The following is a 27049-nucleotide window of genomic DNA, read 5'->3' on the forward strand; positions in this document are numbered from 1 at the left end:
TAATTACAAGTATACAGAAAAGCACACTATGTTAGAGCAGTTATCTATATTGGATGATATTATTTATTTAAATGCATACTTTTCCACACGATTTTATCGTTTCCACATCGAAATAGTCTAGCTGTAACTTTTATGTTGAAGTCAAATCACACGAGTTCCGGTATTGATGTGTCTCTCACTATCGCGAGCTTGAAAGGCCATCTCGCTGTACTTCCGATCAGCTGAGGTTCAGCTGACGCTGCTCGGCCACCTGCTGCTCGGTTTGTTTACAACCCGCCAGTGGGCACAGTGGCCGTAATCACGTTTTCAGACTATATACATAATTGTAATCATTTCATTTGTATAATCCAGACCAGTCATCAATGTAAAGTAATTGCTGCTAAAATGTAAAAACACAGGTGATCCGACATTCAACATTATTGAAGTTCTTCAGGATTTAATACGGAAAATAATATTGATTATTTAAAAAATACTTTACATAGTAAATGACAAGCGGAATATGTAATCTTATTAATAAACAACAATGGGATCTAGTCATATAAACAATAGGGATATAGTTCGGCCTAAAATGTACAGCAGTCTTTTCCCGTTGTTTATTTATTTTCAACTTAACCTACACATGTATTTTATAGTTCAAGCTTTTATTTCTACATTTGTTTCTTTATCATTTCATTTATTTATTGAGCCATTTATTAAATCATTTATTTATTTATAATGGCATATTTAGTCCTCTATAGTTTACAATATTAAATGCGAATACATAATTAAGACATTAGTTATATCTGATTAAATGTATTCAGGACTAATCAAAGTTAGATCCCTACAAAGATGCTCTCGTCTGCCATGCGTGTGTCATGTGCTGGTCATGTGGCTTATAGTGTCAAACGATTGTCAATAAAGTTTTAGCGTTTTGAAACATCATGGCTGCCTACACGGTTCCTGCTGCTGCCAAATACTCAAAATATGTTTTACTAAAAGATGCTTTTCTGACTTCAAATAAAGTGTACCGACTCTCAGCCATTTGTGCTGGAAAAGGTACGTGTCTTTCGGTCATGTTGTAGCCAATGGTATTCTTAGGAAATTTTGCTGGCACCCATAACCTCTGGATTACACTTGACTATAGCGCATTTTGACTTCTTCCAATCACGGTTTTATTGCGTCTATATAAAATCAAGGTACTATTGTAAGCTTTATGTAACGATTAACACAGAATGCTTTTGCTGTAATGCTTCAAGGTTACACTAGTTGGAGGACATGCAGTTCATCTGCATCATCCTGCTCCTCTGAGTCTCCAGCAGCAGATATTTGTGCCATCAGTGGACACTATGATCGCCTCGTTCAGTGTGGCTCCCTGCAGAAAGATGCTCAGCAGAGAAATGTTCTCCTGCAGCTGAGCCAGCTGCAGCACACCCTGAAGAACTATAATAACAGCATCCACTTCAACCCACCTCCACCGGGGCTACACTCAAAAGAGGTCAGTCAACTTCCAAAAGATAAAGACCCCCACACTACAGCAGCTGAAAACAAAGGTGGTGGACATGCTGCTAAAATATGACATGCATTATTATATATAATGATGCATGGTCTAAAAATCTAATCCTCAACACTCCTCAAAAGATTACTATATTCATACCGATTAATTATCTCCCAAAAAAATAAAAATGAATGTTGTTTACATTTTCCTTTTTTTAAGGTTCAAAGTTTTTTATCTCAAATTTACGTCTGTATATAATGTTTTTGATTGACCTCATGATTTAGATTATTCCTTATTGATAATGTTCTGACATGTTACTGGTCTCCAAAAAAAAATAAAGACAACTGATCCAAACTATAACAAAGACCTTACTAACCACAATGTCATAAAGCAACCAATTTCCTGATGTGTCACTCTGATGAAGCCACATTTCATTGGCTGCAAGGAGCGTGATGAAACGTATGTATAAACAAAATAAATTAACACATCCTCTGCAACATGTTCTTCCTATCTGCCAGATACATGACTTCTCTCTGACTTGTAAAGTTGATCTGTTACCTTCCCGTTCACTGCTCCGTTTAGTTTAGTTTATTTGATCTGTCCATCACAGTAATATTAGAGTTAGACAGTTCCATAGTTTTGCTCCTTTAACAGAGAACACTGATTGTCCAAATGAGGATTTGCGTAATGCAATGTGACTAATAATTCATATAGGCGAGGGAGTATTTGCATGTTCAATTTGCAGACTACACCGATGAATACAAGCTCACTCGGCCTATAAAATCAAGTCTATAGCTTGAAACAATCAAAACTCGACTCCACGCCAGCTGTGGAGGTTTCACCCGTATGATATGGTCTTCGTCAGTGGGTGGAGTCTGGGCAGTTTTCATGGAGATGCATTTGTTGACATGCACGATCAGTAGCTGATCTAATAATAAAAATGCAGCTACTGGACCTGAATATCAACAGATCCATCTCTGTGACCGCAGACCCCAAACTCAATCCACTCATACAGACCATGTGATGTAGTTGAAAGGTCTGGGAAAACACCAGTGCCTTTTGAGTGGGGTTTAGTCTCGTCAGTCACCTGAGACTTTGGGCACTTCTGAATCGTTGTCGTTTTGTATTGTATGGATTTAAAGCAAAAGTTACTGTACATGCAGGAGAGACACTTCTTTGTCTTTCTTTTGTGGGAATTTCTGAGGACTAAAAATGTCCATACTTTTATCTTTACTTCTAACACTCAAATGTTGTAAAGTAAAAATAAACGCATGAGGTCAAAAATAATGAGCACACAGTTTACAATTTGTGCGGCAGCAGGGATTGGTTTAACTTTTTACAGTGTGGCATCTGCACTCTCACTCTGTTATGAATTCTAACATATGGAGGGACCTCACAGAGTCCACTGCACTGTACTCCAGTTGTATCACTGATGGTGTTCATGGGGCTCAGGTCAAAGGGAGGGTAGGGGTCTGGGAAGTGTATTGTGCATGCGAGTTTTGGAACGGCGTAATGTAGGGGGCTGTTGTTGTTTTTAGGTCAGGGGAGCTGACTGTCTAGTATTTGGTGGTGGGAGTTGTTTTGTTGGTTGGCTGGCACAGACACATAGGGTTAGGCAGAGATTTTGGAAGGCAGCAGGGCAGACCTCCCGCTGGGCCCGTCCCGGCACCCCTCTCACTCTCTCACCGTCCCCATGCAGTAATGAGGGGATCCCCATTGTCTGGGCCATTCTTGTCCTTTTTGCTTTTGATTCGGGACTCTGACAAATGCTTTGGTGTTAGGCTATCAACACCACCGCCCCCCTCTCCTTTTGCACCTTATTTCTTGCTCTGTCTCTCACACACACATACACACTGACTGGAGTACTTAGGCAATTATTCTGGTTTGAATCAGGTCATACCACTGTCCTTTCGGTGTCTGTTCTCTCTGTGAAAGTGCCGCCATTGTCCTCACTAACTGACCAAGTCTGTGAGGAGAGTACACTTGACTTAATATTGACCCAATGTGGCGTGGTTTTGCGGATGGTCGGCCAACAATGGGCCATTGTTTAAAGGGCGCCACCCTCTTCAAGTCAGACCTACATCATGGAGTCCTCCTGTACACTTTAGGTCTTCAGCAGGACAGTTGTACCATTGAAACCTTTCTGAGATGCCAACAATCCCTGCATTAACCTTCTTAGTGAGAGACATGACATCGATGACTGTTGATATGGTCAAACACAGTTTTCCTGATGTCATTTCAAAGCCAAAGTGGCCATGTCCTGCATGTGAACTTTCCACTCATGTGCCAGTCTATATCCTCGTCCAGGAGGTGAGACAAGGCCACAGAGCTCAGCTAGACAGAGTGGCTGAGAGACAGCCTTGTCCTTCTCCACTCTGCCGTGGCAGAATGGCTTCCAGCCACCAATGACAATTACGCCACCATGCCAGAGGGCAGCTTGGGAAGTCAGGGAGAAGTCACACACTGTTATGCCAGAGCAGACAGGAAAGACTTGTTGCTCTTCCAGTATTTTACTCCAGCACAGGACAGGCGGGGATGGACGGGGGAGAAAGGAGGAGGGGGGAGAGAGCAGAGAGAGAGAGAGAGAGGATGGGTAACAAGTTTGTTTTTTCATTTAGTTTTCAATTGGCCATTGTCTGCATTTACCAGAGTCAAGTGCTCCTTGTGCTGTGGACACTGAGTACCGTCTCCATCAAATAGTTTCTAAATAAAAAAGAGGACAAACCTTTCTATTTAGTGCTTCGTTCATTCGAAAGCTATTTGGCTTTGCCCGGTTACAGAGATGGACAATCCACGCTGTTGTTAAACCCTGTATTAAACATCTATCATTTGCCCTCATATACGAAACTGTTATGCTCCAAGTTATCGCTGCATGTCATGATTAAACTGATGACACATGCGTTTACGTGGCTTGGGCCCTCTTTAGAGATATTTGGCTTTACGCGATATTCTCAGCTTGGTCACACAGAAGACGTTTTTTTGAAGCAAGGACCTTTTGATGATGGGAGGCAGGCAGCACAATGACTTCCAGCAGCACCTCAATGCAACAGTACCGTATCACAATTAGCAGCGCTAAACAGGCTGCACAGACAAGTCCACTCCATCTCGTATGGAGCCTCATCCAGTCCTCTCCGTTTTGTCTGACAAATCCCCCCATTGTTCCTCTGATGATGCTTTTATTTCGTGGGAACCCTGGCTTGTCTTGTTGATTAGATCCCCTTTGTCTTCCTCCCCTGCAGTGGGCTAGTCTGGAGAATGTGAAACCTCACACTGTAGTGGTGGCTTAATGCCTCAGCATACTTTGTTTATTAAACGATGATTCAGTCTTATATGGTAATGAATATAACGAAGTTTATGTAGGTCACCAGCTATAAAGGCATTTATGCATTCTTTTTGAATAAACATTGATGTATGGTTAACAGTTGTGCATTATTGTTCATGATGAAAAGCAGCTGTTGAAAGATTTGATGTAAAAACAACAGTACTTCAGTCATTTCCTCACTTTTTCCTGTTTCCCCTAGAAGGGAGAACCCGCTCCACCACCCAAAGGCTTCTATCTTTATGGAGATGTTGGTAGGAACACAAAATAAATCAATATTACTTTGGTATTTTCTATTGTGCTAAATCTCTGTAAGATGTCAAGATGCTTTTTCTTTATCCCTCTCCCTCGTAGGCACAGGGAAGACCATGCTCATGGATATGTTTTACTCCCGTGTGGAAAACACTCGTAAAAAGAGAGTCCACTTCAACGGCTTCATGTTGGACATCCACCAAAGTTAGTATCATCCTCCCACTCCGAGGCGCTAACTGCTGAAGGCTTGCTTGCTTGACTTTGTGGAAGTTTTCTGACTCCTCACGCGCTGGAGATTCTATATTTATCTCTCTGTTTGTCCTGAAGCCCTGCTGCTAATTGTCTACCATTATGCATGCAGGTGAAATTACTGCTTTATTCAGCATTGTCATTGGGCTGCTGATGCAGGTGTGCTTTAAGATGTGCCTGACATTTGTGTGCTGCTTAAAGGGATCCATCGGAGGAAACAAAGCCTGCCAAAACGAAAGCTAGGGGAAATGTTCACCTATGACCCCATATCACCGGTTGCCATGGAGATCAGCGATGAAACCTGCCTCTTGTGTTTTGACGAGTTTCAGGTGAGCGAGTTTGTTACAGGCTCTGTGTGTGTGTGTGTGCGCGTGTGTGTGTGTGTGTGTGTGTGTGTGTGTGTGTGTGTGTGTGTGTGTGTGTGTGTGCGTGCGTGCACGTGTGTTTGTTTGTTTGTTTGTTCGTAAAACCTGCTTGAACAACATTAACAATAAGTAGCAAATATCAACTGAATACATTTGCAACAACTAATGTGCTGAACAATGTTTATGTTTACACTTCCTGTTTTTGAAGAGTCAATCTGACCTACAGTCATGCTGAAGTCATTATTTCTTTGATTATTTTGACACATGCGGCATACTTTAAAAAAAAAAAAATATATATATATATATATATATATATATATATATATATATATATATATATATGGTAGCTACTGGCATATTTAATATTCAGGGGAAATGGCCAGCCAACAGCAGAAGCGTTATCGATTAGAAGCAAACACAAAGCCGGAGTCAGAGAACCACAGGTCATGAGACTTTGACACATACAGCCAATCACAGATTAGATATTTGGAAATCTCAAAAGAGGCAAACAAGGTGATATTTTAGCGTTTTGTTTCTTTTGTGGTTCGTAGTAACTGCTTTATGCTTTACCCTACTTTCTTGTTTGATCAGGAATGGAGAAAAAAAAACATGTGAAATGTTGCAATTCATATTTACAGTATTCAATTGAAGCCAGTGTCTTTCCTGTGGGGCCAACTGGACGCTTCTGATCCCACAAAAACAGGACTGGGGACACCTAGTGGCCTCTTTGTAAATTTCATAATTGAAAAAGTGACTTCTAATAGTAATGAAACATTCTCTCTTCTTAGTATGTGGTATAGTAGTAGTTTACCAGTACAGTAGTAGTACGTACATGTGTAATGTCACATGTATCAATATATAACATTTCATTGTCGTTACGTTGACACTGCAGCAGTCCTGTTGCTTGTGTATGCACTCACACAGTTAATTTGCTCCCAGACTATTACAACCAAGTCACCCTCACGTTTTTGTACCCTGGATTTACACAACTAAGAGCGAGCCACCCTCAGCCATTAGTGCTGCACAACTTCTCATTATTTTACCCTTTGGTGTCAAAAGAGAGAGCCACTACTGAAGCTCTCTCTATTCTCTGTAAGTCATTCACGGAGTAAAGAAAGACATGCGCTTCTGTCTCTATCATTAGCCAGCCAAACACATCTGTGAGCAGCACAATGTTCTTCCTCTTACTGATATCATTACAGTTGATGCCAGCAGGTCGAAGGTCACAGAAGGTGCGCTTGCTCTCCCTAATCACACTCTATGCATCTGCGAGGATCAAGAGCTGCTCCTTTCATCCGCATGTCTTTCACATTTTAAACTGCGGCGCTGTTTGTACATTCTCATTGATTTGCTTTGTTTGCTGTCGCCAGCTTTGCTGTTTTCGCTTGTCGACTGTTGCTACCGGTGAATGGAGGGGAAACAAGCAGACATGTGCACGTTGTTTGTGATGCATAAACAAGAGGTTGCAAGGTTGGGAGAGTTGTGTGTGAGTGTGTGTGTGTGTGTGTGTGGAAAGGGGTGGGGGGTGAGGGGGGTGGTCTATACCAATCAGCATCCTCCTCCACTCAGCCATGCAAATGAGGCTCTGGGTATCAGTCGCACTCTCCTGCTTCCTTAAGTGAGTGGAGCTAGAAAGCGACTGGCGGCGGCGGGTCAGATGGATCTTATCCTCTTAAATGCTAATGACATTTCTCCATTCTCTTCATTAGCGCCATGCCATTATCAGTAATTTGTAGCCCCCCTCCCTCCTTTTACTGCCCCCACCCGGCTCCTCTAATGAATACTCGCCATTGAGAGGTCCGAGATGGAAAGATGGGAAGAGCGAGGAAGGAAGAAGAAGAGTGAGAAGAAAACGCTTGAGCGTCATTGTCTCAGGGCCTCTGCCTCTGTGCAGCCTCTGTGCAGCCTCTGGGAAATTGCTCATAGATTGTGTACATAAAGAGGTGTAACATCAAAAGGGGTTTAATTTGGCACCCGTGTGCCTCGCTGTAAACTGACAGCCGCTTGAGTAATTGGATGCTCATTTAAATATCGGCATTGGCTGACGGAGATTGCGCCATTATTTTTGTGTTCCACAAGTGCTACATCAGTCCCCTCCACCTTTCTCATTCTGTGGGTACCCATTCTCTTTCCCTCTCCCCCTACTCATTCAGCAATCAATATTGCCCCTCATACTATGCCCATGTTGAGGGCACATGAATAAACAAATCCAGGTTGTATAAAAGGTCATTTTAAATGATTCTTTTGAAATGAAAATAAAATCCTGCGGTCGGAGGAAATGGGGGCCCCTTCAGAGAGACACAGAGCCTTGGCTTTCTGTTGATTCTCATTACGTGAGACACACACACACACACACATACACACACACACACACACACACACACACACACAGACACGCACACTAATTTGATGCCCCTAGCCACCTCTCCTTAGCAAAATCAAGGCTTTAACACAAATGTTAATCAAGTATTGGCAAGGGCATTGGGCTAATATGCCAAAGCAGAAGACTCTCCAGAGTATGAAAGGAGGCATATGTCGTGGGTATGGCCATCAGAAGTGCCTGTTATATACAGGAAAGTAGGTAAGAGGGACTAAGAGGCGAGGGCGGGGCAGAAGTCTTTCTTTTATTCAAGACATCCTAGTTCTTAAAAAGGCTCCATGTCCTTTAAGACAATAGCAAAGTAACTAGTAATAGTAATCTCTCAATTTGCCTAAAATGTGGATGGTATACTGGGAAATATTATTTCTCCTCCAAATATGATTCTTTCTACAGCAATCATTTTGCAAAGGGAAGGTCACTTAATTTATTGGATTTGTTTGTATTGAATAAAAATGACATAGCGACTTAATAATAATAATAATAATAATTAAATGTTCTTTTACAATATGCCCATCTCGTATCAGTCAGTCATCATGTTTAGTCAGGCTTGTTACATACATGCTGCTTAGATAGAGGTGAAAGAGAGAGCGATGAGAGAATAAGAACAAAAGTGAGAGCACTGGATTACTAATGGAAAGGTCAGAGCTCTTCATTTAACGGCCAGCGACTCATAAACGTCCTTGCTTCAGTGTCGTCAGCGAGCTTTGTTTATTGTGGACTCGTGGAAATGCTGTAGATAAAAAAAGACAGCGGACAGTTGAATTGGATTTATGTATTATATCCTTGTGGTATTGTGGTCCTTGTGTAGCCTCTATCAATCTTTGTCTGCCATAGTGACCCCAGTCTTGATCCACATTGCTCCATCTTCATCGTCCTTTTCTTCCTCTTATTTTCCCCGTTTGCTTTGAGTCATTTTCATGTCTCGGTTGATTAGCTCGGTGCTCGCTGCCTTGCCTCAGCTACTTGTCCTCAGCAGAAAGCCGCTTCGTGACCATTTGCAGTCAGTTCAAGTGCTTTAGGTGCGTATACGTACGTGTATGTGTGTGTGAGTGCGAAAGACACAAAGGATTGAATGAGCACACCTGAATGACACTCATCAACATGGAGTGTTGATGGCAGGGTTTGACCTCAGACTCACACACATGTAGTGTGGCAAGAAAAGGTGAATCATACAGTATGTGAATGCATCTCTCTCCTTCTCTGGTTCTGGTCTGTCAGGTGACCGACATCGCTGATGCCATGATCCTGAAGCAGCTGTTTAAGACGCTGTTCAAGACCGGAGTGGTGGTGGTGGCCACCTCCAACAGACCCCCTGATGGTAGGACGACTGGTGTCTGAGCACATGCATGTTGTACTTTTCTTATTTAGTTATTGTTCATTACCTTCCGCCACAGAGGTTTGGTTTTTGTTTGGTTTGTTTGTGTGTTTGTCAGCAGGATTACAGAAAAGCTACCAGCCTGATTTTCATGAAACTAGGTGGAAGTGTGTCGCGAGACACAAGCAAGAACCCATTAAGTGTTGGACCAGATTGGCCTTGGTGGAGGTCAGCGCTCTCTCTCAGAGTCCCTCTAGTTCATTACCTTGTTCTAACTAAACACACAGTTCAGTAAATAGGTAGGATGGTTTCAGAGTAACACTGTAGTAACACTATTTTCTTTTCTCAGAATTTGCCGCTACGCACTAAGTAGTTAAAGTAAAGGAGCATCTCGGTAACAGAAACATCAGAACTACCACAGCTAATATTAAATTAAATGCTAATATTGCAGGAACATTTAATAATTTCATATAATGGTACCGTAATTACAACAAAACGTATATCTGAAAAGAAAATTGTGGATCTTACAAACAAATAAGTTAAATTTGAACCATATCCTTCCCATTAGGGAAAAATAACTTCCAAATATGTCACTTAAAAATGAATGCGTTCACTAATTCTACTCTATGATATGATTCATCAGCATTATCTGTGCCAGAATAGCTGCAGCACATGTTTCCAGTGCTGCGCTGAAGTATGATGATTGATGAGTTGTTGAAAGCACATAACCATGTTAACTAAATAAAACACATCAACTCTTCCCCTGATCTTTTTGAATGTACACCTTCATCCGGGTGCTATCTCAAGTTGTTTCCAGCTTCTTGATTCTTCATCACTTGTGCGACTAATAAATCATCGTACGTTTAAGTGGGTGTCTGGAGAACAGTTTCGCAACATGTTTCATTTTGTTGAGTAACTGCTTACTGTCAGGAAGTGTCAGCTTTGACCAATTACTGCAAGCATGAAAGGAATTCTGTCTTTTATAGAAAGCTCAGCTCGGAAGGACTGAGAAGGCAAAAGGCTGACAGGGAAACATTGTCTAACAATGCCTCAGCCTCGAAGGTCCTCTTAACTACACCAGTGCACCATCTGCCTGCAGCTGAAATAACAAGTTATACTCCTGGATGTTTGCTTCTCCGTTTGAACCAACACATTTCTCAGTCACTTTACATGTATCTACATTATTCACTTAACATTACTTTCATCCAAAAGTGCTTGGCTCCAGCAAGAATTAATTTACAAGACCACGCGGACTACGGCCGGTTAACAGCAAGTAAGCGAGGAAAAGACGAGGAACGTTTGATACAGCTCTCACTTAGAGACATGACACAACCTTTAAACAGGCTTTGATGTTGCATTTACTGCCAGCGGAGCAAGGTTTGAGGAAAAGAAAATGAGCAAGGCGGTGATCAAGGTGAAGATAAATGCATGATGTGCTATCTGACGTCTTTCTCTGGGAAGATGTTGATGTCTCAATGTTTCGAGTGGGTAGGAAGTGGATGGCAGAAAAATTGCTCTTGTACACAAAGACGCCCGTCTCTGATATTTACTAGCTATTAAGAACAAAGCGCCAAAATCATGAAAACTTAATAGAGAGCCTACTTGGTATTAATTACATGGTTAATGGAACACTGAAAGCCATAAGAGACAACTGGACATGAAAGGCATACATTTCCCATCTTTATTGATGTGGAGATGCTGGTATCAAACAGCCCTAGATGTGTTTTGGAGGCAGAATTTAGAGATGTTTTTTGTTAAAATGGCTAAAGTAGCGTTTCATTGTCTTTATATACTGATGGAGTTTAATGAGATTGACGAGAGTTAGAGGGATAAATGGTGTCTTTTTGTGGCGGAACAACCTCAGTGAAGTGGATCACATGCTGTTTACATTAATGGACTTAATAGTCTCTGAGAGCTTACGTAATTCATTGAATTTATTTCCATGAATAAGTTTCCTTGTCAGTGGCATCGGTTACATTTATCTCCTCTCATGTTAGGTCAGTAAATATGAAACTCAGCCAGTTAGCTTAGCTTAGCAGAAAGACTGGGAACAGGAGGTAACATCTAGTTAGACTTTCTCCTCCTACAAATAGAAATACAGATAAGCTCACATATCAACAAGTTATATCTCGTTCTTTAAAATCTGTACAAAAACCAAAGTGTAAAAACGACACAATGTGGTTTTTACAGCAGGTTATATGTCGGCCAAGAAATAGTCCAGGACACGACATGTGTAAAACCACATTTTTCACTTTGGCTTGTGAACGGATTAAACACTCTAAATATCCTGTTAATGAGTGAACCTTAATGGTGCTGGTAGGCTTCGTAACCTTTTAACACAGTCAGGCTAACTGCTATTATCTTTGTGCTAAGCTAAGCTAACTGTCTCCAGCTTCATATTTACTGCACAGACATTAAACTCTCGCCAAGAAAGTGAACAAGGGTATTCATTTATGTTATTTATTTATTTATTGTGATGGGGACAAATACATACAGGCATTGTTCCATTTCAATAAAGTGCAATCGTTGAAGTGTGTATAGGTCTTTTAGTCGGTAGATACATTTAGCAGACCTTGTCCCTGGTTTTGACAATGAAAACAGATGATACAGTCTACAGGCGTACAAACTAACAATACAATACATAGACAAATATCCGTCACAAACAACCACTGCAGATTATTAATTGAAACCTCAATTAATTACAATACGTATACTAGATGTGTCTTAGTGTTCGCAGATTTGCCTTTTCGGTTAAGCCATAAGTTTCCTTTACTGTTATATTTTACCATCATTCGACTGAGTAGTTCTGGAACAAGGCCATTTACACACTTGGAAATCAATTTTAGAAATAAAAAGGTTTCTGAAATTCTCAAGCTTAATAGATGCTTTTTTGAATTTTACAAAGGTGCTATTTTACTGGCTTCTGAGCCCATATCTGCAAAGCTTGTTTTGTGTAAGGACATCGGTTTCATTGCTGATTGGGTGGCCTGGCCCCAGACGGTTGCACAATAAGAAAGATGCGTATATAGTTGGCCGGCCTTTATGGGTAAACAAGATCGTATAAGTCGAAAAACAGCTAAGATTGCTTTTGATGTTCTTGGACACTTTCCTAAAACGTGCTTTAAATTGTAATTGCTAATCCACGATTGAAGAACAGCGAGATATTTCTCTTTTTCCTTCTGATTAATAATTATCGTAAAGCCATCACACATTTTCCGTCTTATTGAAAAGGTTGTATGCACAGCTCAGAGTTATGAAGCCACTGTAAGACACCTATTCAGTAACTCTGAAGCCTGTTGTGGAGTCTTTGTCGAAGCATAAGTAATATAATCCAAATATTGAACTACTCCTTTAACCTTGACAATAGAATTGTCTCATAGACGGCACAGTCCATTACAGTATAGGAGTTAAGTTAAGCTTCAATCCAAACATCAACAACGACTGCTTGTTTACGTTTGCAGCTGGAGAAAGCTGAAGGCTCCATGTGTGTCTGTGGGTGTGTGTCTTTGTCCTTGTTTGTGTGTGTGAATCCCTATCTGTTTTATCTGTCTATCAGGGATGCTACTTCAGATGTAATTTGTTCCAGCCGAGCTAATTGAAACATCTATTCAGCGAGCTGCTGTGGACATTGTCCGTGCTGAAAAGGCGACAGTCCTTTCTCTCACCACCATTGTTTGGGAATGTAATGAATTTTATGTTGCTGCCGCTGCCGGTAGAGAAATCCATTTTTCTCTCCTGGTCCCAGTCCTTTTGTCGTGCCTCCCCACCCATCCTTCAGTTCATCAATAGCCACTTTATCTGCCAATCTGCGGCAGGGAATGACATTATTAGGAGGCTAAACAGCAGCTCTAATACAGGCCCTCCCCTCCTCTTTCAGATCTGTACAAAAACGGACTTCAGAGGGACACCTTCCTACCTTTCATCGACGTGCTGAAGGTAGAGACAAAGTCATCCCTCTCTCTTGTCTTGTTAATTAATTCATTTGTTTATCACACACACACACACACACACACACACACACACACACACACACACACACACACACACACACACACACACACACACACAAACACATACATACACACACTTGCATGTGCACCTCCGTCCCTCTGTCTCTGTGCTTTTTGCAAGTTGCTGTTTGGGGGTTTGATGTTTTCTGCTTCCTGGATGCCTCGCTCAGTGTCACAAAGCTGTCTTTGATCATACCAGGGCACGGTGAAAGACTCACAGAGAGAAAGGTAGGGAGAGATGGAAAGAGCGTGAGTGAGCACAGGTAATGTGAATAAGAGATGGGCGGACGAGCTGAGTGAGTGACTGCTTGCATTTCAAAAGTATGAGTGTGGGGGGGGGGGTCGAGTGGTGGGCGAGAGGTGGGCGAGAGGAGCGATGCGCTGGTTAGCATTTCCAGCGAAAAATCTACTTTGCAATTTAAGCAGGTAGCACCATTATCCTGCCTGCATCTCAGATGATCATTGATGTGTTTGGAGTGATCATGATCATAAATAATTGAATAATAATTTGTTGTCATGCATTTTGCAACAGAGGAGGGCAGCATTCTTGCACCTTCTTTTGGTATTTAGTCTAAATAGTAACAGGAAGCAATATCCAACTGCAGTGTATTAGGTCATAAATGTACTGCTTATTTTCTCACTATTCATAAGACAAAATACCCTTAGTAGGGCAAACAAATGTAATGTATAATATAGGTACAGAAATACAAATGTATCCACTGTTTCTTTTTTTTTTACATACATAAGTTCTCATCCAAGGTCTGGCACTCACAGCTGATATATTGTTAGAGATAAATGCTCTCTTGTGACTGAAGGACTGAAAATCACCACTCAAAGTGCTACTTGAATTGTATGGCAGGAAGGAAACTGTTCTTAAATTCTCATTATGTATCATAGGTAATAGAGACATTAAAAAACCCTTTACAGAGGTGACAGGGGGAATGAAACACTTTTATTAAACACGTAATTTAAATTGTTATTAACACAATGATTAGAGCTTTGGTTTAGAATGTTCCAAAACCCAAATATTACCCACATATTGGTACTTGTATGTACTGTAATCGTGAATATATTTTAGAAGAAATATAGCACATGATGAAGGAAAAAGCATATTTTTTATACACATTTGTTTACCATAGCAACATGTCTGAGCAGATTCAGGTACATCTGGTAAGAATAATACATAAAGAATAATACCTTTATTTTTGAACATGTAGATATGATAATAAGTATGTTATTACAAGACTAGAATGATTCCATCACATGTACCTATCATCTGTTATGTCACAAACCTCAACGTGAGTACTGTTGAGTAAGAATAGGAGGCGATCACAATACAGAATCTTTTTACATGGTTGATCTGAAGTGTCCAGGCTACAGACAGTTTTCAGGGTCATCAAAGCTCCACTGTATCTTCTTACACACACACACACACACACACACACACACACACACACACACACACACACACACACACACACACACACACACACACACACACACACGTTATCGCACCACAACCGGGGAGGCCTTGGACTCACCCTGCTCCCCACCCTCTCTCCCAGCAGCACCCTTGCCCTCTCTAATCCACCCTCATCAGGGTCCTGAATGCCTGTTGTCCCTCTCTGCCCCGCACTACCTACTCTCTTTCAGGGTTCCATGTTCCTCTTTGTGAGGCCATCTGGTTTTTGGGGTCAGTTTTTTTTTTTTGGGGGGGGGGGGGAGGTGTACGGCATTCTCTATAGCGGCCTGTTCTGTAAAGTTAAAGCGTGTTTTAGCGGGGTCACGCTGCTAACTAGCTGACCCTTGATAGATTGAATTAATGCTTGCAGGGCCCAGTGGTGCGGGTCCTCCTCCCTGATGCAGCTCGCTCTCGTATGTGCGTGCTTAAGTGTGCTTCTATAGCGGGCGAGGGAGTGAATGAGGGTGTTAAAAAGTAAAAAATAACCTCTGACCTCTCCTCCCTATCACCTGAGCTGGAGTGGTAGAGGTCAATCCACCACCTCTGTCCGCCTGGGTTGACGTCTTTACTTAACTATTGACTTCTGATTAGTTTAGACCGCCTCCCCCCCCCACGCACCCCAATCATGCAGTTTCCTAATCTTAAAAATAAGAAATGATTAGATCAATTTAAAGTAGATCCACGTGAAAGCATATAACTTCACTGATCCTAAAAGTCTCTGACTGCTTTTCACTTGTAGTTTGTTTTATTTTTTTCATCCACTCGTATGTAATTTCTTGTCCTCTTCAGTGTCTCTGTGGACTCCATCAGGAAACCTATTCAGTTGTTAAGGCTTCTTCTTCTTTGTAGCCATGGCAAAGCTAGGAGTTCTGTAAAATACAGGGTTTAAGGGCGTTTTTAAATGGACACTGCCAGTATTGTAACTAAGACACTCTTCCTCTCTCAAAAACTGTCCTCCCTCGCCACTCCACTTTTCATCGCCCATCCTCTCTCTCCCTCTCCATCCCCGCTCTTTATTCTATTATTATCCCGCTCTGCTCGCTGGCTTTACTCACCCAAGGTCAGGTCTCTGTATTTTAGTAGCAGAATAGTGACTTTATCTTCCTTCCGCTTGTTCGATTTCAGTTGTGTACAATGCTGCAGAGAGAGGAGGGGGGGGGGGGGGTTGAGTTGCCTCAACAACCCTGAGGCAACTTTGAGTATCTCTGAGTTTCCTGCTGTTTTCAACCCTTCTTTTGATACACTCTCCTTCTCTTTTTGTGTGTGTGTCATTGTTAATAATTACTGTGGGATGTGCAGTTGGAGATGAGAGAAAAAGAAATATATAAATAAAACCGGATGATAGAGAAAGGAAAACTGAGGATCGAGAGGGATGCGGTCCTCCAGTGAAGACCTTGGTGAGAAGGACTGCCTTTGAAGAGCCGGCAGCCTGCCAGTTTAAATCCAATGGATGTTGATATTTGATGACTCTCATTGTCTTCCAGAGCATTTAATGGCAGTGCAGTGCCACTGGCTGTATGCCTCACTTCTTTTGTATCAGCGCCTCGCTTCTACAAAACTGAACGATTAATAAAGGACACATCGATTTTTGTTTTCTCCTTTTAAACGGGATGAATTCTGGCTCTGTATTTATCGCCCTATTTTGAATTGATCATGTTACCTTGGCTTATTTCCTGCTGCCTAACTGATGTTTTTTCAGTGTGTGCACGTGTCCGATGTGTTGGATCAAGAATGCAAGCGCACAGGTGCGTCATTCTGGACTGTATGTGTTCATTTTTAAAACGGGGCACAATCGAAAGGCAACATTTCAGAAATGTCGCTCTCTTTATAACTTTACTAACATGTACATTTAAAGCCATATTGTATCGTTGTGACGCTCTCTGCCTCTGTTGCACTCTTCCCAACCCTCTCGCTTTTTGACGTTCTGCCGTGTTTTCACATTTGTAACATCATGAAGCTGCAAACACGGCAAGTTTTTAGATGTTATGAATTGAAATTGATTTTCAGACAGCCTTCGTATGAAGATATACTAACTTGTTTAACTGAGCACAAATGGGTTTCATACCTCTGTAATACATTGTTGGTGCTACCAGGCAAGACAACTTCATGCTGGGAAAGTCAAAGTGCTTCACATAGCACAGTAAAAGAAAAGCAGAGTAAATAAATGTATAAAATGGCATAAGAAATGCAGCATAGTGTAGATCTTGTAATACATGTTGAGGCACATCGCACATTTTTTAAGTAAGACCATGGATAGCATTAATATTAATAATAATCTCTGTTAATGACCTAATTAACAGTTAATTAAGTCATTAACCGCTTTTAATGGGGAGTAGAAAAAACATGTTTATTGTGTGAATTCCGTTACCAAAGGAAAAGAGATAACGCCGTCCCACAGTTCCTCGCAACGGCTACATTTAAAGCGACGAGCCATTCGGCCGTCAATGACATCGCCGTTTAATTGCACACTGTGGGTGAATTGAAATCATCTTTCCGTGGAGTTGTGATTCTGTTTTCGACAGAAATGCTTCCTTGAACTTTACAATATTGAGTTTTGTCGCTTTACTCGTTTTCTGTGCTCGGCTGCATTTCCTCTGTCTGTGTGTCGCTCCCAACACGTGGAGCCTCTGTTGGCCAGGTGCAGGTAGCACAGAATCCGCCGGGTTTTTGGAGCGGTTTGGTTTTCGGGCCTCATCAGAGCTCGAGAGGGGTTGAGGGTGGGGGGTCCAGTGGGGTCCTGGATCACGAAAGGTGGGGCCTCCGACTCAAAAGATGTTTCCCCAAGAGGAGCAGCCGAGGCAGGGGGAGGTTGTGAGAACGACCCCTCAGAACAAACCATCGCTGGCCCAAGGCGGTCACACTTTAAGGGAATAGATCATTAGGTGTAATTAGGGTGTTCACATTGTCACGTACCCCCCCGACTGCCCAAGAATGAATAAAATCACCAGATACACCCCCACCCGCTCACTCACACACACACAGCAGCTCCCCAGTTAGTGAAAACACTTTGATGTCAGAAGAGTCGTCCAGAACTTGCCAGCATAAAGGCAGTGTTTTAAGCTTTCTCTCTTTTCTCCCCCGTCTCTCTCGACCCCTCTTTCCCTCCCTCCCTCTTTTCTTCTGTCCCTCCACACAAGGCTGTAAGACACACATGGTTGAATGAACGACAACCTTTCCCCTCCTCCCCTCTCCCTCTCTCCCCCCTCCGTCTCTTTTTCAGCCTTCCCACCCCGCATTTCTTTGAGGCCTGGTCAATTCTCCGAGCCAAACAAAAAAAGCATCAAATGTTTTCTGCTGCCGGGTAATGAGGGAGTGGACCTCATCAGGGCCCAATAGTCAGCTATCCTTGGCTTTTGTTGCAGCTCAATGGCACCGCGCTCTTTGAAAAACTCAAAAGCAACTTTTTGAGGAGCAAAGGATAGAGAAAGATATGTCGCAGAGGGAGTGGGTGCAGAGGCAGCGACAAAAAAAAAAAAGAATCCACTCTGTTTTTATGCTAAACGGCTGTCCAGAGAGAGCAGTGGACAGCTTGGACAATGGCATGATTGGAACTACATGTGTTTGGATGACTTTCTTCTAAAGAGACTCTGATTCTCATGTCTGTCATCTCTCTCTCTTCTGCCTCTCCCTCCCCTCTTGTGTCTGCGAGTCCCTGAATACATCTGTGCAAGTAGTGAAACTCTTAATTTGCAGCGGCGGTGCTTCCATGCTGCTTCTCTGTGAATCAGCTACACATAGGAACTTTTTTCACACCACCGGTACACAAAGCTAATATAGCGTCACGGTGATAATGAAGCTAGGAACTAAGGATTATTTTCCTTGTCATTTAAATCTGTCAATTATTTTTGTTTCAATCAAGAGTTAAGTCTTTTAAAATGTCAGAAAATAGTAAAGAAATTTCCCAGAACCCAACGTGACTTCTTCCAAATCAACAATTCAAAACCCATTTATATTTTTAAAAGCTAATGAAGATGCCTCGTGCACAGCAGTGCTTCTCCTCCCTCCAGCAATGCAAAGAAATTCAATTTACAATCATATAAAACAGAGAAAAGCGGCACATTCTTACATTTGTGACCAGGGATTTGCCAACCGCACTTTTCCAATGGCAATTAGTCATTAATGAGAAGTAAATGAGTAGGAGTGATGTTTACACCAGGCTAGATCTGGAACTAAACATTATTTTCATTATTGATTAATCTGTTCCTTTAATTCTTAATTAATTGACAAATTAATTTGCGTTTAAAATGTTCAAAAATATTGATTTTGATCAAATTACAACCATATGAGAACAGAAACAAAGCAAATTCTCACCCAGGGAGTGTTTATTTTTGCACAAAATGACTAATTCACCATATTTGTCGATCAACTAATTGATCAATTGTCTAATGGTTTCAACAGTACAAGTGACAAAAACAGTGCAGCTGATTGTTAGTTTTTATTAGGGTGTATATATATATCACGTTGTTGTCCAGTTGTACAGAACAACATAGAGAATAAGATAAAAGGCCAGAGATAAGACTGTAAGTTGCCAAGTAGACAGACTTGGAGTCTGTGAGAGGAGCATGGTGGGGGGCGGGGTGGGACCACAGTATGTAGGCGGATGAAATCTTGGAGAAGTGAGAACTTGACAATCCCCTCAAGATGGATAATCAAGTAATGACCCGCAAGGCCTCAGCCTTATCTGATTATAAATTATCAATGGAATCATCATCACTGATTGTGTTTCCATTCCTCCTTCTTTCATCGCTCCTATTTGTACCTCGCTTCTCCGTCAAGAAACGCGTCAGCCGCCTTTACCGTAGGTAGAGACGCTTCATAAAGGGAGGGAGTCGAAGATGGCAGGAGAAAAGACAAACTGAGAGTCTAATAATGTGGCGGCGATAGTGACATGTTTTTTTCTTCCTTTTTTTTTTTCCCCATTTTGGAGGGACTATTTACCCGTTGGTGGGGTCACAGTAGGTTGATGAAATGACACCTCCCTTTTGTGCGTGGGGGAGGGCGAGTTTGTCAGGTTGTTATTAAGCCTGATTCAGCCAATTGGCTCAGAGTGGGAACCCCGTTTGTGTGAGCGGACATGGAGATAAAAAGTTGACAGCGGAGAAGAATAGAGTATTTCCGTCCCCTTGCTTTGCGATGATTACTAATTATCCTGCAGCTTAAGGAGGCCAGTGGCAGAAATTCACTGATTTCATAATTTACCGGAGCTGTCGCCGACTACCCAGTCAGAACAGGCGATGGCTTTGGATTGGATGATATGCAATTCCTTTCTTTTCTTTGATAGAATGGTGGAGATGATGATTATAGTTTGTGGTGCACTCCCTGACATGAATCCTGTTGACGTTTTACACTATCTGGAAAAGTTTGAACTCTGCATCAAAAGTTCACCCCTGCTGTAACACACTTGAATAGCTGCAGGAACAATAGATCGGCTCAATAAACCATGAAGAGGTGACACAAAATCCCAGCGCTGTCAGACGAGGGAAGGATGTCTCCTGTTGCCCCGTAGTGGAATTTGTTCACTTGTTTCTTATTTGCTCTTTGCTCATGATGGATGAGCAGTAGAGAATTATAATGATGGCACATAAAATACAAAATAATTTATCATGTAGAAACACAAGAATTTTATTCACAACAACAATAAAAGTAGATTCCTCAGCACAAACTCTGTTATCTTAAAGAATCTAAACCTAAAAGTTGGCGTCTAATCTGATAGCTTCTAAGGTTTATTCCATTTATATGGTGGCACATTTTCAGTATCTCTTTTCCACATTACATTTCACCAGACCCATTCTTTAAATCAGATTTAAAGGAAAGATCTGGGTTATTTTATATCTTTCTTTGTTGTCTAGTCATCATTTTATGACTTCAAAGCCTGATATATCGTATTCCTCCGTGCCATAGACCTCCATTGTTCATTAAAAACTATTACAAACGGACTAGCTTGAGTCAATCACATGTACACTGTCCTGCTGCTGTGAATACTCACTAGAAAAATAAATGCGCAACTGAAAATAGTCCCTAACAAATGCTCTATTTACACGTAGTTGGTGTAATGTTTAGCAAAAACTACAGTTCCCAGCTGTGTTTTAAATGAGATAACCATACACATCCATGCATTCATCCAACAGTGTTTATACTGAAATGTATAATTGTGTATTCAAGTTTTAATTAGTGTATTTCTAATCTCTTAGTATCACATTAATAATACTGATCTTTCCTTCTGCATTGCTGTTTAACATACACTGGCCAACATTTGCCCTTTGACTGACTTTTTAATCCGTCCTCCTGTATGTTGTGTATTTGTGTTTATGTGTGTGCGTGTGCAGGACTACTGCCACACCATCTGCGTAGACTCTGGGATTGACTACAGGAGGCTGGACAACGTTGCAGCGGGGAAGCTCTACTACCTGTAAGACACACACACACACACACACACACACTCTAATATTGGACACATTTGTTGCGCCTTTGCTCTTCAGCTCAGTGCAGAGTTCTGGTAAAGAGTCAACATTAACCACAACATGCACACAAGCGTTCACACACACACACACATAGGAAATGTTTGTGCACATCGTCGAGATTGATTTTTTTCAGAACGAGAAGACAGACCGATGGATAAATGGGGAGAAGCAGACTGGGAGAGTTATAAAGACCTACATTACCTTGAGAGATCCATCCATCCGTCCGTCCAAAAGAATAAAAGGGGAATCAATAGAATATGAGAAAATGGTAGAGCTTTAAAAGCTAGTTTTCTATTTCCCTCATTACATATACAGAAAAACAGAAAAACATGGTATGAATGACACTGCTGTTGCTCATTGCCGTATTGGAGCTTTCAAGTGCTTTCGTCTTTTCACTGTATGTAAATAGAGCGCATCACACCCTTTTAGTTAAAACACAAGCACACACACGGACACAAACACACACACACTTTAAAATCTAATTTTGACAGGCTAATGCTCGTGTTTAAAGCCTAACATCCTGGGGTTTTTTTACCGATGAAGTGAAAAGCTAAGTACTCCCCTCCCGTGCACTCCTGGCTGCCAATCGTTTGATGTGGCCATTTCACATTTCAGTATTGTTAATTTCATATCCTGTGTGTGTGTGTGTGTGTGTGTGTGTGTGTGTGTGTGTGTGTGTGTGTGTGTGTGTGTGTGTGTGTGTGTGTGTGTGTGTGTGTGTGTGTGTGTGTGTTCAGCACTGGGGAGCCTGGTGCGGAGGCCTTCTTGAATTCGCTTTTTGAGGAGTTGGCCTTAAGTCAAAAGAGTGGTAAGAAAGTTTTTACTTTTACTTTTGAGGAGATTTATTCGTCAGTCAACTTGCTCCAATATAACATCAACATTATACAAACTGTATGCCCTCAGTAAATCATTTAATCTGATGCAGATAAGGCAATATAAAGTGGGCTTTTCTAATGTTTTGAAACATTGATGAGAAAGTTGGTTTATTTGTGCAACATCATTTTCATCCACAGTTACAAGAGTGTTTCAGTCCACTCACTTTCCCACATTAAAGGATAAGGTTGTCAATATGCAATATTTTGTACACAAGTCCAATGAAAAGGCCAAACCTCACAATGTGTTTGCCTATCTCTTAATAGTTTAACACTTCCCTACCCTGTGGCTTACGAATATATACTTCCATGTGAGTTTTTAGAAAACAGGAGTAAACAGTGCATTTGTTGGGAACTACTCAGCCACAGATGTGGTGCTCTATTGAGTGTTTACACCAGTATGGTATATTGTGCAGACATTTATCACAAAAGCTGGGTTTAGCTAAACTAAAGCTCGAAAAGTTCAGAAAATGTTACTTTAAATTCCATTTTATAGGTATTAAAATGCTGTGTTTGGTTTTTTTCTTGAATAATTATATATTTAAAAACTTTGAAGATGCATTGTATAGAAAAAAACTGAAGGAGGATCAGAGGACGGTTTGACTTCTGTGGTCTAAGATCAACTTTAACTTTCATTCCTTCATAGATTTATTCAACATATTGATTCAACTGTGAACGTGATGATGCAAACTGTATGATAGGTATATTTTAAGGTATCCGTTTCCATAGTTACAGGCCCTCGGTTTCTCTCAGTACTGGGCAGGAAGGTGACTCTGGAGAAGACCTGTGGCTCCATCGCCGACTGTACTTTTGATGAGCTGTGCAGCAGAGTGAGCGTATAATCATTTTCTCCACAAATCTCAATTTGCTTCATTGCCGGCATTCTGTAATTGTTTCATATTTCATAGACACATTTTCTTAATGATAATCACCATATTTACCTATATTTATATTTATAAAGTGTTAACAAAGAACACTAAAAGAAAAATGCAGCATAAATGAAGTAATACTCATCACAGGTGTTTCACACACTCACACACACACACACACACACACACACACACACACACACACACACACACACACACACACAGTTCACTCGCCACTAATCAAAACTACTCAAATTCAAAGCACCTCTCTTATTCTGCGTTCTGTTTCTTCCCTCTTCTGTGTCCTTATTGTCCAAGCCTAAAACTGAATGACCTTCCCTTCGTCTCAGTCCTATTTTCTGCTCAATGTCAAAAAGCAAGTCTATTGACGATTTAGTGAATAGTTGAGCCTGTTGTGCCTCACATAAAATAGTGCGGTAGAGCAATCTGCAGTGTGTGTGTGTGTGTGTGTGTGTGTGTGTGTGTGTGTGTGTGTGTGTGTGTGTGTGTGTGTGTGTGTGTAATGTTGTCTCAAGCCTGATAGACAGCGGTGAGCTTTTGCAGGCATCTGAGCTTCAAGGCTTCTTCTTCCATCTGACATATGTTGGCACGTGCACATTAATTTTGAGAGCAATCATCCTGAATGGCAAAGAACCAAGGACAGGGACTGAACAACAAGGTGCCCCCATCATACAGTTACCATTTTTTTTCAGGCCAAACACACACAGTGCGTGTTTGTATATGTGTTTACATGTGTGTGCATGTGTGCTCCACTTGTTTTCCAGCCTATGGGTGCCAGTGACTACCTGGAAATGGCACGGCTCTTTGACACCGTATTCATTCGCCATGTTCCCGTGCTGACACTGACCCTGAAGGACCAGGCCAGACGCTTCACCACCCTCATAGACAACTTCTACGACAACAAGGTTCTCCATCTGTTTGTCACGACTAACATCGGGCTGAAAAATAGACAGAAAAATACATACGTCATATCACAAGTGTGTGGGGGCAATTTCTGTTCTGTAATATTCAGTGTACAACTGAGAGGATGATGGGTCATTTTACACATTAGCTCAAATTCAAGATTGGATATAATATTTTAAACTTATATGGAAAGTGCATGGGGTACCCTGGCAGCTTAGGGGTTAAAGCTTTAACCACAACGTGCCCAGATTGTGTCCAGCTGGGGGCTTTTGTTGCATTTCTCTCCCTATAACTATCTTCCATCATTTCCTGTCATCTCTTTATTACTGTTGATTATACAATAAAGGTATAAAATGCCCTTCTAAAGAAAAAAGCTTGATGACAGAAGGGACCACTGAAATGACTTAAATCACTAACAAGTAATGTTACTGCATTATATTACCATTACATTCAATCCAGTCTAAAGTTGAGTGCCAACCTCATATTGGCTCCCTTCCCATGAACTGTAGTTTTATCAATCAATGTATCATTGTGTCGAAGAGGGAGGACAAAGTCAATGTGCACTTAATTCCTCTCAGGGATGCAATAAAACACCTCAAATAGAGCAGAAACATATCATTTTAAAGAGGTAATGAACGAATGAACTGCTATCGATCACAGGAAACAAGCGCGTAATCATTAATGAAATAGGAAGTGACCTATAGGTAAACTGGACACTCACGTGTCTCGTTTCTTCCCCTCCACGTCCCAGGTGAGAGTGGTGCTGCTGGCGGCTACTCCTTTAGACCAGCTGTTTGTCCACACTGGAGGGGACGACGAGAGGGACAGACAACTGCTGGATGACCTGGGCCTCAGCGGGGTAAAATCACATCTGCTACAACCGAACATGACGAGTTAAAACAATCATCTCCGATCAGCAACGAATGGAGACTGTTCCCAAAATAAAATAATCACATCAGTGACAGTAGGAGGATGCACTTCAATAAGGAGTTAGTTAGTTATTAGTTTTGTTGTGTGTGAATAACAAGCTTATTATAGGGGCTTTGCAGAATTACAATAACATGCACACAGGTCTGCAGCAGCATTTAGTGGTTAATGTAAACAATTACATTCAGCTTACTAATTACTTTCTTTGTATATTTCATATGAGCCCATTGTATGTTACTTATTTGTTGTATCATATGTAATCTTCTTTTTTTTACTTGATAACAAACAGACATTGTAAATCATTGTAGAGGTGTTAAGTAAGGGACGTTTTCAATCCAAAACACAGTTTCTCTTCACAAATTTGATAAACAATTAATTGCTCAGCTACTTTTGAAGTTTTATTTTATTCAATTATTTTGACGTCTTTAGGAAAGTTTCACTGAGACTGAGTGTGAACACGGCATTCCTGAAACAGAGGGTCTCGCTATCACACAGATATTGATCCCTGCATGTCCAGTTAAATGAAACGAGCAACCTTCTGGTCTTAATCCTTAATCTTAATCCAAATGAGTTTGAAATCAATTTGTATTTGAGTGTATCAGCCGCTAACCCTGGTGTTTGCTCGTCTCTTCAGGAGGCAGCGGCGCACCTGACTCTGTTCACGGCCGAGGAGGAGATCTTTGCCTTCCAGAGGACCGTCTCCAGACTGATGGAGATGCAAACGGAGTCATACTGGGTGAAGGGAGACCGCAGTCGCAACAAGAAACGCATGAACACCTAACATCCACTGCTGACTGCATGATGATCCATTTACCTCCAGACAACACAGTACCTCATTAACTACTGACACTACATAAGAAAGAGAAAAGACCCTAATGTATTCAAGAAAGACCTGATATATCCGCAACAAAACTAGATTCTAGTTTTCAATTTTGGATCTGAAATCCCCTCATTTTATGCATGTGAGTTATACCGTTTCCTCTTCTGCGAGGAGTGCTCTCTCCCCCTTGTGGACTATTTATTTGAAAGAATATGTAAACCTCACCAACATGTGTGAACCACAAGACAAACAGGTGCCCACTTCAGAGGGAGAGGAAGTGTCCCTCAGAGTAATTGGCTACCGCCCTCTAGTGGGCGAATGTGAAAAAGGTTTCAATATTCTCAAGCTTTTTTTATGGAACGATATCAGTCTGTGCATTGAATTAAATCTCAAGTGTATAACACCTGGTGTGAATGTACACTCCTGTGCATGATATTGCTCCGTGGATGGAATCCATGGAGCTCAGTACGTGTCTGGATTCCTCATCAAGTAAAACTGATTGATTTTGACTCTGACTTTATCAAGGTGGTTTGACTGGTTGCTAACACTGTATTACTTGGAAGGGGACATTTGTCTTGCAAACAGGCACTGACGTATACAACTGCAAGCTGCAGTTATATAATAATAATAATAATAACATTATCAACACAAACAATTGTGAAGGGGGTTTGCATTCTTGAATCGAGACTTTTCAAGAAGTAGCGTCCTGCAGGTGTGATAAGATCTGATTTCTTTTATTAAATAATGCACAAAAGACAATCCTTCAGATGCACAAAGGAGAAGTTTATTTTAAGTTCGAAATGTGAATAAATGGGACACTTTCTCACTTTTTGTCACATTTCCTTCAAAGAATGTTTGCACATTATTGTTTTTGCCTCTTTTACAAAATGCCATGCACAGAAATGATATTGCACAATTGAATATAGGTACGTTGACTTCTGTAGCAGTGTGCCTTTATGATTCTCGCTCCAACAAACTTTAAATACCTTTGTAGTTTTTCATCTATTTAGTTACAATTAAAGGGCAGATAGAATTTATTTTACTGCCTGTGGTATTTTGGAACTTCTTCCTGTGTGTCTGTAGGTGGCAGCAGAGGGCAACCAATTGCTACAAGGTTTGTTATTGCGTCCATGTAAGGATGAGGTCATTCTAGTGCACCACTCCAGCCTGGACCAGCCCGCCCTGACAACTACAGTCAGAACAGTGAGTAGCACCTACAGTACCCAAACCAAGAGTGTTATATAAGATACTGTCTTTGCACCAAGCAGCAAACAGAAAAACACCGCAGTAAATCTAAAATCTCATATTTAAGGGACAGTAAATGGTCGTGCCTGCAGGTGTGTGCACGGA

The 27049-nt window shown here is 41.3% G+C and overlaps 1 protein-coding gene across 2 annotated transcripts; it reads left to right on the top strand.

Moving 5' to 3' along the window:
* Window positions 1–896: 896 nt before the first annotated feature.
* Window positions 897–26102, top strand: afg1lb (AFG1 like ATPase b). 2 transcript variants are annotated; one of them, XM_029425960.1, is made up of 13 exons: window positions 897–1035; window positions 1236–1474; window positions 4996–5047; window positions 5148–5249; window positions 5496–5623; window positions 9258–9357; window positions 13232–13290; window positions 21153–21235; window positions 22025–22095; window positions 22889–22989; window positions 23814–23954; window positions 24704–24811; window positions 25514–26102. In XM_029425960.1, the coding sequence occupies exons 1-13, from the start codon at window positions 921–923 to the stop codon at window positions 25658–25660; spliced, it is 1446 nt and encodes a 481-aa protein (XP_029281820.1). In that variant the 5' UTR covers window positions 897–920; the 3' UTR covers window positions 25661–26102. The 2 variants fall into 2 exon arrangements, with proteins under 2 accessions (XP_029281820.1, XP_029281821.1); XM_029425961.1 differs by lacking the exons at window positions 9258–9357; window positions 13232–13290.
* Window positions 26103–27049: the final 947 nt, after the last annotated feature.

This window comes from Cottoperca gobio, chromosome 24 (assembly GCF_900634415.1).
Source record: "Cottoperca gobio chromosome 24, fCotGob3.1, whole genome shotgun sequence".
Lineage (NCBI taxonomy): Eukaryota > Metazoa > Chordata > Actinopteri > Perciformes > Bovichtidae > Cottoperca > Cottoperca gobio.